We start from the raw sequence: 16,068 nt of genomic DNA, 5'->3' as shown, positions 1-16,068 counted from the left end.
GTGGTCGGTCTACAGGTTTGTTTATTAATGTGATCCCATTGCACCTATTTTTATCCCATGATCTGTTTAAACAAAAATCACACAACTTTTTTGATGCGCATGATGGGATATATTTAGTAAATGCATTTCCATTGTAGTTTACACACATTTTTCTTATCAGATAAAAAGTTTATCCTACAGTTTTTTTATTACACGTAATTATATTACTATATTAATTTTATTAAATGACATTTTTATGACAAGAATCAAACCAAAAGTGCTTCAGGGGTAGATAATGTGTCAGTGCTCAATGGGTAAGGGATTCATGAAGATTAACAACAAAATCCTATGTCCAAGGCACTTAAAAGTAAGGGAAAAAATTAAAAAGCCATTATTAACATGGCTATCTATGAAACAGCCAATAGAATAGCCATGTTTCGGGAAATAGTCATGTTTTTAAAGGCTTTTAAATTTTTTCCACTTTTTGAGCAGACTTGATTTCGACATATTTATTTCATTAATGATGACAATAACTTTTATTCTATTTCACACTAATGATATTTACAGGGATATATTATCAACAAATAAAGGATGATTTTTGTGATGTTCTTTGCACAGCATCAAGTAAATACCACAAGATGAATTAATGGTGTCTATGATTTGTAATGAAATATGTTTCCCCTATTTCCATACTTTTCTGGTGTGGTCAGTTTGCCCAGTAGCTCACTTTGCACAGTGCTGTACTTATGATGCAAAGGAATCAGGTTCGAGCTTGGAAAGCATGGTTCTACAAAACAGGTACATTGTTGGGTTTTGATGCAATTTCTCAGTTATTTACTGCAAAAACCCCAGTACAATACCACATACACTATTTAGGGTTCACTACAGTAATATGCACCGCATTGTGTATAGTTTTACAGTAACTTACTGGATTTTAGGAATTTGCGGTATTCTACTGTAATCAAGTACTGCGACTGTAGTTGAAGACAAAAATGAGACAGTTAATGAAAAAATTATTTATTAATATCTTGTATCACAACATGTATTGAAAATACTGTAGATTGATGGATGAAAATTACTGTAAAAACCATTTAAAATGGATAGAATAACAATGAATTTTAAAAACACTGTTGTACACGATCTTGTCACTTGTTTGGAATTTAATAAATTCAATAGCAAATACTAAAAGTAAGGGGTTTATCCTGCTAGTGTAAAATGTAAACTATAAATAAAGTGCTGTAAAAACTGTGATACTGTAGAAAATGTGGTAAAGTGAATTTTACCATAAAAAGAAATTTGCGGTAAGGCTATTTTATAGTAAAAATAAATTGCAGTAGGGCCCTGCTACTCTAAAACACATTTACTGTTAAGTTACCGCAGAATCACAATAAAACATCAAACAGTCTAGAAGCAATTTAAAGTCATAGTGAACTACATGGTTAAAATTCCCTTTTCTCTTCTGGTTGCTTTTGAATACACTATTGGTTGGATTTAAGAAAGGGTTAAGGTCAGTGGTCTGCTAGGTCAGTGGTCCCCAACCCCCAGGCCGCGGACCGGTACCGGTCTGTGGATCAATTGGTACTGGGCCGCACAAGAAATCATGAATTATTTCCGTTTTATCTTTTGTTTTGAAAAATGACCATATTCTCTCAGCTTTATCTCGGTCACTTGAGCGCCAAAGTTTTACCCACAAGCTAGCAAAATGAGTAATAAACAGATGTTTTTAGAAATATGGAATAATACAAATTTTAATAGACTATTACTTCAGACAAACACAGAGCACCCAAAACACAGCAGTGCTTTTTAATTTTCTCCATAAATAAAACTCGTATCAAATTTACAGCAATGTTTTGTCAGCTAGACATCCTCTGAGAAAACGTTGATGGTCTGGGTGATCTGTACAACAAGCGCTGTGTTTTGTAAATGAATATGTGTATCTGAAACATTTAACAAAATGCACCCGAAATAATGTATCTGAGATTCACAAAAATCTGGACAGCGCCCTCTAGTGGATTTTTCATCTTGACGGAAGCAACATATTTTATGTTTTCGCAAAAAACACAACCGGAGGCATGTATTTCTAAAGAGCTACATTCCACTAAATGAAAACAGAGACAAACAGTGACTCAGACAGAGTGGTATTTTTTATGGTAATGTAAAGTGCACATAAGACAGTCACGTCCACCATATGTACCTAATCATTAGAGAGTGGCCAATTAGTGTCTGTGGGTCTCTTTTTCTCTGTCTTACCCATTACAGTTCCACTCCCATTCATTTCACTGCATTTCCCCACATCGCTCACTCACACACATAAAATTAGACCGAGTTGCTGCATAGGAGTTTGCCATGGTTACCAGTTCCTCACGTTGAAGTGTTTTCCTCAATGCACACACTGAGTACATTCCATATGCCATAAATAATGCCTACGCACGAACATTTAAACAGAGAACAATTATGGTAGTTGTGTGGTCCCAAACAAATGCACTCAAAAATGAACTTTTCAGAGCTCAGCCCCACAGTCTCCAATAAATAAATAACTATTTATTGCATAGTCATTATTGCAGATGGCATTTCAAATAATACACCTTAATCTAAAAAGATTTATTTCAAAGTGAAAATAAATATCTTCCTTTAGAATGCATGCATATTAAAAGTATCATAATGTTTCTGTATAGAATTGGTGGTTCATTCCACTGTGGCGATACAGCAGGGAATAAACCGAAGGAAAGCGAGTGAGTGAGTGTTTCTGTATAGATGACTATCTGTTTATGTATGTGAGGGATTGAACATGGCGTGTGTATTTGATGTGTGTACAGTGCATTCATGTGTAAATGTAATGACTCTCCTGTTTGTTTTGAGAGGGCGTTCTCAGTTTACTGACTATATTAAATATCCAGAAAGACCGAACTCACTAGTCTGTGGTAAACTGCATATGCATCAGTATATACACTCACCGGCCACTATATTAGCTACACCTCTCCATCTGCTCGCTAATGCAAATTTCTAATCAGCCAATCACATGGCAACAACTTAATGCGTTAGGAATATAGACATGGTCAAGATAATCTGCTGAAGTACAAACCAAGCATCAGAATGGAGAAGAAAGGTGATTTAAGTGACTTTGAACGTGGCATGGTTGTTGGTCCCAGATGAGCTGGTCTGAGTATTTCAGAAACTGCTGATCTACTGGGATCACACACTTTTCACGCACAACCATCTCTAAGGGTTACAGGGAACGGTGCGAAAAAGAAAATAATATCCAGTGAGTGGCATTTCTGTGGTTGCAAATGCCTTGTTGATGCCAGAGGTCAGAAGAGAATGGCCAGACTGGTTCGAGCTGGTAGAAAGGCAACAGTAACTCAAATAACCACTTGTTACAAATGAGGTATGCAGAAGAGCATCTCTGAACACACAACATATCGAACCTTGAAGCGGATGGGCTACAGCAGCAGAAGATCACACCATGGTGCCACTCCTGTCAGCTAAGAACAGGAAACTGAGGGTACAATTTGAACAGGCTCACCAAAACGGACAATAGAGGACTGGAAAAACATTATATGGGATCTTGAACTTTTCTCCAACAACTTTTGATGTTGAAACGTTTTTTTAAAAAGTGACTTTTATTGACATTTTTAATAGTTTATTTCAATATCATAAAGAATAGTAACATGCTCTTTCATTGGAAAAAAAAATTAACAGCTTCGAATTATAATTAACTATGAGAGGTAAAAAAAATAAGTAAATAAATAATTACACTGAAAATAAAAATAATAGTTCAATAATCAAAATCGAACAAAAATTTTCAATTAATGGAGGTTTTGATTTTTGGTCATATCGTCCAGCCCTTTTACAGACTTCATTCCCTATACACTTTTTCTTATACAGTACAGTATATTGCTTTAAATACTTTGTTAAACTGCAGAGTTGAATTTACAACATCAAAAGATGACAGAGCAAAAATTAAGGTCCCATAATGCATTTCACAGTGGTGGAAAGAGCACTGAAAATTTATACGCAAGTAAAAGTACCATTACTTGCCCCAAAATGTAGTGCAAGTAGAGTAAAAGTATCTGTTGTAATTATTACTCAAAGTATGATTAAAAAGACCTATCTAAGGTACTCGTGAGTAGTGAGTATTACGCTGTAAAAAGTTGATGCATTTACATGTCATTTGTGAATGTGTGTAAACGTAACATTCTGTAGTGCATTTGCCCAGCAGGCACACAACGTCATAAGATGTTAATATTAGGTTAGATTTAGGTCGTGACATCAGGTGGCCAAAATTCAATGTCTAGACAGAGTCTAAGGACAATGTTATTTTGATGTCCAATAATGATGTGAAATGACGTTGATATTTGGTTGATTTTAGGTTGTGTTTTAGGCTGTGTTGGACAGTGGCCAAAATCCAACGTCGAGCCAACATCTTCAACCAATGTCATATTGAGATCAAATACTGACATTTATTTGTCAGTTATGGCAACCAAAATCCAACATCTGATAGATGTCATTGTGGTAACGTCCACACAACGTCAAGCTGTAACACCATTAGATGTTGATATTTGGTTGATTTTAAGTTGCATGTTGGACATTGACGTCGGCCTGACGTTGAATTCTGACGTCAAACGGTTTACATTTTCAAACAAAACGCAACGTGGACGTTTTCTTGGACACTTTGAATGCTTGCAAACAGTTTGCTGCAATTATCAAGTGCCCATGTCTTGAGGTAGTTCAGTATGACGCGATCTACCTTCTGTGTGCGATTTGATTGGACAGGAATCACAGGACTGATTTTTCTAATCCCATAGACAAGAAAAGATAAAGTAGTGACTGCAGGTTGGAGGAAAGTAGTGGAGTAAAAGTACCAATACGGCACTAAAAATTTACTCACGGGAAAGAAAAGTACACAGTTTTACAACTACTTAGTAAATCACAATTTCTAAGACAAACTACATAATTACAGTAATTTGAGTATTTGTAATTTGCTACTTTACACCACTCACTGGCAATTCATAACTACAAGCACAAACAAACTAAAAAAAAACATGCATCACTAAATACGGAACCTGTTCATTAACAATTTTACAGTGATAATAGCAACAACTCCCATTAAGTAAGCATGTACACAGAACAGACCACCAATAATGAAAACCAATTGATTTGGAGAGAACACTGAAAAAAATGGTTGGATTTACTAAATTGTTTTAAGGTAAGTGGTTGCAAACCGTTTATATGAACAACATATTTATATATTTAAAGCAAATTGCATTTAGTAATGTTCAACCTATTATACCCATATAAATGGCATCCAGATACTTTAATAAAAATTAGCAAATACAATGAAACATTTTTTTCAGTGCAGCTAACCATCCTCTTACCAGTGTCAGTGCCCATTAGACTCCTGCTCTCCAGCTCATCTTTCTCTTCGCTGATGGGAGTCAGACGTTCAGCAGAAAGTGTATAATCAAACCTGTCGTCCTGTGAATCTACTACTGATCCATGAACAATCCTCAAGTTCTGCTCCACTTCTGAACTCTCATCTTTCACTGAGTTGTCAGCTTCATTTTGGCCGAGGCGGCGAAAGCCACTGGAAAAAGCGTCTGAAATCTGAGCGAGCCATGAGGAAAATGCTGGGATACCTGTCTGAGGAGTATCCGCCATTCCGTCAAATGTTAAGGTTTTGCCCTATTTGCACTAAGGAGGTCTATTTTCAGATGTACAGAAGACCCATTGGAGTTCCTCATGCTGTCACTGTATTAAATTCAAAACATCGATATTATGGTCAAAGAAAGAACATTATATTCATTTCTTTAATGAAACTATAAACTACATTTTGTCTATGCATAACAGATAACCAATGTACAATGCAATTTAGAGCTGACATGCAGCGCTATTTTATCATAATTGCTTATCAATTACAGTTATTTTATTTTAATTACAGGTCAAATCTGAGCAATTCTGTTGAGTGTTTTGTTATTTTATGTTTTAGTACATGATTTTAAACTAATTGAAAATACTTTGGTATTGGTCTCCCTTTAATTTAAAAATTATATAATTTTTGGTGTTCATTTGGTGATAAATTTAAGTACATTTTTTATTAAAAACATCAAATCAATTTCGATTTGATTGAATCAATTTGACATCAAATTGTTGTAGTTTAATGGTTTAACTACAAAAATCCTGCCTTCAGCTACATGACCACAAAAACTGCTATATATATATATATATATATATATATATATATATATATATATATATATATATATATATATATATATATATATATATATATATATATATATATATATATCATTGAATTTGGAAAATAATTATCGATATTGCATTTTTGCCATATCGCCCAGCCCTAATATATATTAGAGCTTTGATTTATTTATTTATTTTTATATTTATTTTTTAAATATTTCCCAAATTATGTTTAACAGAGCAAGGAAATTTCCACAGTATGTCTGATAATATTTTTTCTTCTGGAGAAAGTCTTATTTGTTTTAATTCGGCTAGAATAAAAGCAGTTGTTAATTATATATGTATATATATATATATGTATATATATGTATATATATATATATATATATATATATATATATATATATATATATATATATATATATATATATATATATATATATATATATATATTATTTTTTTTATTTAACTACATATAAAGAGATTTTACAGTTCTTATTGCTAATAATTATGGCTGTACAATATTGGAAAAATCTGACAGTGCAAAATTTTTGCTGCGATATATATTGTGGTATGAATACAATTTCTATTATACAATATTATTTGTGAAAAAAAATCATTAATTCCGATTGGTTGGGTTAATTTTGTAAGGGTTGTGAATCATGTATAAAAAAAAAAAAATAATTGTAAGAATAATTACAATAAAGCAACGATAAAAGTCAAATAAACACTACTTTATGGTTTTCCATAAAGTCAAACAGCATTCAGGTAATGTAATGTAAAATAACACTGTATAAACTTTATTGTATTCATAATTCTGTCAAATTATTCTTCATTTAAGTTACACATGTGTTACGTTGTTGTGCCTGAATGCTTTACACTCTTTTGAAATGCCTTTAAAACACATGCAAATGATAAAGTTTCACTCTGATTTGGCTATACAATGCAATGATTTTACAAACCCCATGTATTCTCAATTGTTGATTGACTATAATCCCAACTTAACATTGCATATCCTGTGATGTGACTATTGCAAACACTCACATTGCAATATCAGTGCTGAAACGATATATTGTGCAGCCCTACTAATAATGATTACTAAATTACTCATTTAAATATTACTAAAAATAATACTAAATTAGTATCAATCAATAGATCAATACTAAAAATTGACAACAAATTTGTCTATATTAATGACTCGATGAATAAACATTTAAAAAAAAAATTAAATACATTATTGAATAAATAACATTATTTAAATAATAATAATAATAATAAATATATATATATATATATATATATATATATATATATATATATATATATATATATATATATATATTTATTTATATATATATATATATATATATATATATATATATATATATATATATATATATATATATATATATATATATTTATATATATATATATAAATGATAAATTAGCAATGAATAATTATTAGTAAATTTAAATTTCTAGGACAGTAACCGATACAAATAGTGCTTTCCTAGATCACACACTTACCAGCACGTCTTCCTCAATTACTCCATTTACTCGATTACTCCTTGCAAATATAACAAACCTTCTGTCGAACCAATTCAGCGGCACCTGAATTCATAACATTTATCTAGCTGCTAGACGCAGGACATCTCGCAGGACGGACTGACTGAATGTTTACTAAAGGAGCTGCTTTTAAATACCACAGCAGAACTTCCTCCACCACCCTGCTGATATACAGACTGAGAAGTGTGTTTGTGTGTGTGTGTCAAACCAAAAGGTGCAGAGTTTACTCACAGGTGGTGAGTATGTGTGCATAATGAAGGAAAGAATAGAGAAAGGGACAACCCATAGAGCACACAGAGATATGCATCTAATTAGAAAACTGGATCCCAAACACTCCCCCGGCTTGGCATTGGCCATCAAACAGACAAATCAAACATCCCAGACATTGCTCATCAAACATGCCAGACTATACCTGCACTCATCTGAGATTAAGGTCAAAGTATTGTGTGTTTTTAAATATATCGCAGTTCACACAGTGTGTAATATCGCTGTTTGTGAATGTAAAAGGTCTGAAAGGTTTTCCTGTGTTACTGTCCTCCGAAATAAAAAGTGATTCTGAACTGACTGAAACAAGTCGATGTTAATTACAGTCAACCTGCATGACTCCCATGTAGGTTTGTTACATACTTGCATTATTGACGCCTGTTGTCTTTACTAACTGTAAATGAACATGTCTGCTCTTACCATAGGCGGAGGGTGAACAAACTCCAGGGTAAGGCTAATATATGCGCTGCCCTTTAATGCATTTTAAAAGACTTGCGACCGACCAAAAAGAGGTTTTAACAAAAGCACCGCCTATCAAAAAACATCTATTATATTCAACACGCGTATTAAATTATTTTATTAAACTAACCCACTGATCTACACTACCGGTCAAAAGTTTGGGGTCAGTTTATTTATTTTTTATTATTATTACTTTTATTTAAAAATCTAATTAAAATTATTCCGTTCATCAAGGTTGCATTTATTAAATATTTAAAAATTGTTAAATACTTATTTATTAAATATTTATTTATTACTGTATGCAGTTTCAAATTAAATTATTACTACTTGTTGCTTTTATTACTATTACCAGTAATAACTTTATTACTCGTAATAAGAGCAATTTCTGAAGGATCGTGTGACTCTGAAGACAGAAGTAATAAAGCTGAAAATTCCTCATCGCGGATGCAGCCCTCACTATTCTGCCACCCTAGGCGGCCGCCTAGTTCACCTCTGGATGCGCCGGCCCCGAGAATATGAAATCATTCTCTTTTTCACGAGGCCAATCGAAAACCGAACTTGTAATTCAGCAATAAATATTTGACCTTTAAAATATAAAACTACAAACGATTGCCTAAACAAGATTACTACACTAGGCTACAGACTACGTTACAATGAAACTACCAATTTAATGCTGAAAACAAATAAAACCAGAATAATATATAATACCTCTCTCGTAATACTCATTTGTCGTTTTGTTACTTATGTCCTTGACCAGCATATAAAATTAGTCCGCTGGCCAGCACTTTTGGTTTGGTTTTCAGAGCTGCTGCGAACTCCAGTAATAAACAGCGCTCATCAGTGCAACGTGCCGGGTTGGACAGTTTCATTTTTGTGCGGAGGGGGACTTGAAATTTGATTGACAAACTTACAATAGCTAAAGTGTTGTGTTAATCATCAACATTAAATTACATTCATATTACGGCTTGCACCTGTTACATGTTTTCAATGCATTTTTTTTTATCTGCTATCTCCTTAGTCTCTGGCCAGGGGGAGGCTAAGCCTTCCCCAGCCTTACACACGCTCCGCCTATGGCTCTTACCCTAAAATTCTTTAGTAACAAAAAGTGTCTTGTTTGTGTTTTTGACATCATGAATACACTAGTTTCTTGGCTGTGAAAGCACATGTACTTTTTAAGAACTTCCCAAAAGATTGCAGTAGTAATGTCCGATTACGATAAAAACACTTATTATTTCCCTCTATAAAAAAAGATTACATGTTCAACAAATGTTCAATATAATGTTATTATTTTAAAGCTGCTTGTTTGTGCCACACCGACTTTTATCTATTTGCGCAAATTGCAGCCAACAACCACACAGCGTGAGTTTAGGTTTCTCTATATGTGTGTTGATCTTGAATAGATTTTTGGATAGACACTTGTGCTTGAATTGGTTCAATAAAACTGACACATTCATATTGTATGTATCACTAAGTATTAAAGTGCTGAGAAAGCCATTGGAGCTGAAATATAATAGCTTCAAATACTGTAATGAAAATTTGTTTCCAACACATGCTGTAACTGGTCGACCGATCACACAAACTCGTTCAACAATTGTGTTTTTTCTTTCTTTTATATATTGTAAAGGTTATGAGTCCTTACATGTATGATTTCAAGAAATGTATGCGTCCGAATGGAAAACAGTTAAAATGGTGTAATATGTCTGCCACACCTATATGTGGCACTGTAAACAAACACAGCCGCAGAATACAGTCTATTCACAGAAGAATGCAGTGAGCATGTGCATGAAGTCTTTCGTACAGACATAAACAGGACAACATGGTGGATTTACAAATATCTGACATGCTGGTTGTCTAGTTGAAACAATGTTACCAGGTTTTGTTGTAATAGTGCTTATAAATTTACCTGCAGACCAAACACAGCTCTGTAATCTGCCATTGTTGTTTTTATATGCGGGGTTCTTCCTCATCTTCTGATCACATGGTACTGTGATGTCATAATTTCTAAAATGTGGCATTTTTGCCAATTTTTGCCAGCCTTTTGAAGTTTTTCAACTCTATTAGCTGTTATCTAAAAAATTGTTTCAGAGCACAGATAATGCCAGTGTTGAGTGAACAAAAATCAGATATTATATTGAAGTCAGCATGAACCGAAATATGCTGTGATGTTTATTTCAGTGTGTTGATGTATTTCCAACAGAATTGGAATATTGAGTAGGGGCGGAGCTTTCTTTCTGCACCTAATTCCCTCATAGAAAACTGAAGGATTCAGATTTATACCTTCCCATCCATCTCAGCATGAAGAAACTTTATCCTTTCCTCATCAATCTGTTTCTCATTATTTTAATTAAATATGATTATTTGAATGAGTATTTAACTTTGAATTGATTTTAACTAATGAATAAGTTAACACATTGCTTAATATAAGAATGTTCAGTGCGTTTGCCTGTCTCTTTATAACTATTTTCAAGAGCCACCAAACCAGGTCAGAGGTCATGGAGACCTTGAGTGGAACTGAGGGCTGAGGACTGGAAGCAACTGTTTCTATTGTTATTTCTATGAGTTAATACTACCTAAAATGTCTAAAGTGATTTAGCTATTTTTACGGTTAATTTTTTAAAAGTGATTCTACTTTGTATTCAAGATAGACTTTGTGTAGTAAGGATATTATAACTGCCTGAATGTAGATTATACCGGTTTTTAAACCAGTTTTGATAAAGACGGCTGAGAGTACACTCAGCCTTGGATAAGAAACAGATTATACTTTAAGTGTGTGTGTTCTATTTGATTGTGGATCAGTTTCACAGGTCTGGAGTCAGCTCTAAACAGTCTAGTGGATGTCTGACGTTTATGCTTAAGATATTTATCAGAATTGTACGCACGCAAATTTTACTAGTCTATCTGTGTTTTAACCAATCAGGTTAGAATGCCTATATGTGTGACGCAGTTAATGACGTTATGTGAGAGTATAATTGTAATTGATTTGTGATTGTAAGTTGAAGCTGGCTTCTGCTGATGAAACTGCAAACTATCTTCAAACTCTATTTATGTATTTGTATCTCTGACTCCGGCTCTTCTTCATCTGACAGACTGGTCATCTTTTGGGTCAAAACTGTACTTAATCCCTACAAAACTAATTGTAAGTGGGGCAGGGTTAGGAATGTTGTGGCTGAAGCCATCACACTGACATCAACAGTGAAGGACCACCACTCCAAAATCAGAAGCAAATGATCAGACTTCGATCGAAGATGTTAAAAACACTTATTTCAGTCGATTAACTTACACAGATTATTTGTTCAACTAAAGCAGGGGTCTCAAACTCAATTTACCTGGGGCCGCTGGAGGCAGAGTCTGGGTGAGGCTGGGCCGCATCAGGTTTTCCACAAGAAATTTATTATATTATTAATTTCTTTTTTTTTTCATCTTATTTTGTGTAGATTTTGTGTAAAAATAAAGAGATTTGAGAAGATTGAAATTTTTTAACACAAAATAAGATGAGAATGTAAACAAATAAAAAATTTATAAGAAAATAAATCAATCACTAATAAATAGTAATATAGTACTACTAATAATAATAATAATAATAATAATTAGATTTACTGTTATCCGCTGTGCTGTTGTTACAGGAAAAAGAAGCAACACTGTGTCATTTGTTTTGACTACCTTTACATCATATAGAAATATATGTAATGTTTATTGTGTGAGGCAATGCAAATACAATGCAGGTAGAGCGATGCAAATGACCCACAAATAACGGTGCCACTCTATAATTGTTCCGTGTTACTGGGATGCTTATTGCCGATAGACAGGTGTCGATGTGTGACTGCAGACGACTACGTTAGGTTGCATTGAGTTCCTTACTTTTTTTTTATCCTGCCGCATACCCATCACTTTGATTTCTTTTCTGCTCACTGCGCGAAACAATAACCACCAAGCATTGGTTGAAAATATTGCTCAGGACCAATAGTTAAACGTGGAAACACACCATGGCAACGCTGCTGTAATTTTCACTCATTGGGAAATGTCATTTAAAACCATTTACCCCACCGTGATTGGTGGGTTCGTTCAGCTCGACACACAACACTGTAAAGTGCCATTCATATAAAACTTGCGGGCGGCACTAACATTAAACTTTCAAATTAGGGCGGGGGTCTCGAACTATTGTCCCACGGGCTGCAATTGGCCCACAGGCCGCGAGTTTGAGACCCCTGACCTAAAGAATAACAATGTGCGCTAGCAAAATAAACATTGTAAATTTTGATTTCACACCGACTTTTAAACTTTTGAGGACTGACCTAAATCCATTGCTTAGAATGATGCCTGAAGCATCTGACCAATCAGAGCAGAGTAGACTCTCAGAAAGGAAACCAAAATCATTGAACAAACCATTTCAGACACTGTGATAAAGAAGCGAATGCAGCAATGGATTTTAAGAAAAAATAAAAGTGAATTTTGACCATGGATGGATGTAAACCTATTGCAGGAGACCTTTAAAACTCAAATAGGAACCTTAAACATACCATATGGGGGTCTTTTTTTTACCTGTGAAAAACAATTACTCAGCAAAAAAAGTCAGAGCAGTATTACTCACCCAGACCCTGGTGAATCCCTGCACGGTCTCTTCGCTTGCGTCGGCTGTACTGCTCGAGGCATGGCAGACCTCCGACACGAGCAAAACACAACTTCTTATTGATGAAGAGGAAGAGTATGGCCAACAAGACCACAAAGATGCCCACGGCTGAGAGGAAGCCCACCGCCTCAGGAGTGACTGGTGAGAAAGCAGACACACAGATCAGACACTGATCAGAAGGACAGAATTGATATATCAGTTAATTAGTGAAGCACCAAACTTGATTTTTCATGACCGATTCTGAATGCCAATTGTCAGATTCTGATACTGATTTCCAATTTTATTTTTAAAGGTCCCGTAAAATTTACATTTTTAGATATTAGTTTCAGTCTGTTCGTTTCAAGAATATCTGCAGCTAGTGTGCTCCAAAACAGTGACATCTGATATAAACATCCAGGATCTATCCATTTACTTTTTAAACTCCAAGTGATCCCCTATAATTGATCTGTACAAACACAAAAATTGTATCTGTTCGATCACTATATCCGCTTTGTGGGTTTGCTGTATTGGTTGAAAACGAAAAGTGATTTAAAAGTCAAAAAATAAAAGCTTTACATAAAAGCGTAAATAAAAGCATCACAAAATAAAAGCGTCACAATGCTTTTTTGTGATTAAAATTAAAACTATTGAAATTAAGATCATTTTTTATTAGTGATTTCAGTAGCGTCGGGTTTTACAGATAATAATTTTATATTATTTCAGCACTGAAGACTCAAAAATGCACATTTTTTTAGTCGTGTTGCTCAGTTTTCATGTTTTTCAATGCATGACAGTACATACAGCCCTGACGTCTGCCTTGAGGAAAGCAGCTCTGCAGCACACAGAGAAACCATGGCTTCGCATTCAGCACATATTCATCAAAGGTGCTTTGAAGTGAACACTTCAAGTGTAAAATGGACCATTAAGTTGCATAAGAGTGAATATTTCACCAAGTCTGAGAGGCTAGGCTCTCCTGAGTGTGTGTTTGAGAGTGTTTACATGTGTGTGTTGAATGAAAAGCAGAAGCTTAACACTGTTATACAGAACCATCTAATCTGCACCCACACACAAACACACACAGACACACACCAACTGCAGTCACAGCTGTTGCTGAATAGTACGAAACAACCATACAGATGAGTATGAAAAGACACGAGCAGAGAGAAATATGGTCATAGAAAGAAGCAAAGGAAAGATAAAATCGACATGTAAAGAAAAGAGCAGCATGACCATTCAACACATACAGGTGAGTAAATTATGACAGACTTCATTTTTCAAGATCAAGACTGAAGTAACATTAGATGCATTACATTAGCCTATTACCAAACAAGTGTAGTGTTTCTTCAAGTATTCAAGAATTTTAGCACAATGACAATCTTAATATTGTTAGTGTTTAAATATTTAATTCTGAAAAAAAATATATATTATTTGCTGTATTTATAAAGTCACCATTTCTCCAAGAAACGGAAGTTAAGATTGTCCTTTTTTCCCATATCATGACATGAAACGGTCCTAAAATTTGAAAAAATAATAATAAAAATATGATTTCGTCCTTTGGGAACCGACTGGATCATTGGTTGATGGGTGTTGCTAATAAAATGAAAGAAGATTGAAGGATGGATGAAGGCAGAGCAGAATCGAGACATGCCCAGATAGCCCCACCCTCAAGGCATTCCATGTGACCAGAAGTAAAGAACTCAATTTGTGGGGCAGGGAAAGGTTATTTATTCATTCATTCATTCATTCATTCATTCATTTTCTTTTCAGCTTAGTCCCTTTATTAATCTGGGATCACCACCGTGGAATGAACCGCCGTCTTATCCAGTTTATGTTTTACAAAGTGGATGCCCTTCTAGCTGCAACCCATCACTGGGAAACATCCATACACACTCATTCACACACATACACTACGGCCAATTTAGCATAGCGCATGTCTTTGGACTTGTGGGGGAAACCCAAGCGAACATGGTGAGAACATGCAAACTCCACACAGAAATGCCAACTGACCCAGCCGAGGCTCAAATCAGTGACCTTCTTGCTGTGAGGCGATCGTACTACTCACTGCGCCAGCGTGACGCCAGGAAAGGTTATGGTATTGAAAAAAGATAATTAGGGCAAATTAATTTTAAGTGCACAGATACATTGTTTATAACAAAACACTTCTATATACTAATAAAAATAAGAAGAGTTAGATTTTTTTAACAACTTTGAATGCCTCTGATAATATTGTGCATGTTCATTATTCTATTATTGTATTACAGCATATGTCTGAAATAAAATTGCTACGGAATCGCAGAGAGTTTGAGCTCAAAACACTTGGCTGTGCTCTCCTACATGTTCAGGCTGGAACACACTGACCTTGTGAGCACATTCACACACACCCACATGGACCTCTGTACTGCAAGAGCAGGACGGTTTCCTTAGAAACAACTCAAGCATTCTGTGATTTGCGCATGGTTTTGTTCACATAAACACACACATCGTTTCATGTTGCCATGGATTTGCTGTTCCTGAGTGCACAGAGTTCATATCAGTGCTAAATTTAATTAATATCCAAGAAATGTTAACATTTAACATTTATTGAAAAGTGCTATATAAGATAGAACAATAAATATGGGAAAGATGGAAATATACACGAGTTCTTGAATAAACAACAGAGTATTTTAAGGGCTTTGGAGATCAAGAAAGTTGTTGTTATGCCTAAGAATAGTTAAACATCTCCATCTGCTGGCCATGCTTGTGAACCGCATTCTTACACTTTTTTTTTAATAAAATAAAATGACTAAAATAAAATAAAAATTCGTTTAAATGACTGCTTTCTATGTGAATATACTTTAAAATATAATTTATGACTCAAATGTGAATTTTCATCAATCATTACTTCCACCTAGTGTAACATGATCCTTCAGAAATTATTTTAATAAGTTGATTTCAAGAGTTCACACTTAGCTCACGATTTATACATAGCTTGTTTGGCGTGCTGTCCCGGGAGA

The 16,068-nt window shown here is 34.5% G+C and overlaps 1 protein-coding gene across 2 annotated transcripts in view; it reads right to left on the bottom strand.

Moving 5' to 3' along the window:
* syt16 (synaptotagmin XVI) overlaps positions 1-16,068 on the bottom strand; it is a 40,675-nt gene that overhangs the window by 15,833 nt on the left and 8,774 nt on the right. The window contains exon 2 of one of the 2 annotated variants that reach the window (XM_056471185.1): positions 13,058-13,234. In XM_056471185.1, coding sequence (XP_056327160.1) covers positions 13,058-13,234 — 177 coding nt within the window. Of the gene's footprint in view, positions 1-5,354; positions 5,719-13,057; positions 13,235-16,068 lie in introns of those variants that run through there. The other variant, XM_056471184.1, reaches the window with a different exon arrangement.

Source organism: Danio aesculapii, chromosome 13 (genome assembly GCF_903798145.1).
Source record: "Danio aesculapii chromosome 13, fDanAes4.1, whole genome shotgun sequence".
Classification (NCBI taxonomy): Eukaryota; Metazoa; Chordata; class Actinopteri; order Cypriniformes; family Danionidae; genus Danio; species Danio aesculapii.
The sequence above is the reverse complement of the archived record's forward strand: the minus strand, read 5'-3'. Positions and strand labels throughout refer to the sequence as shown.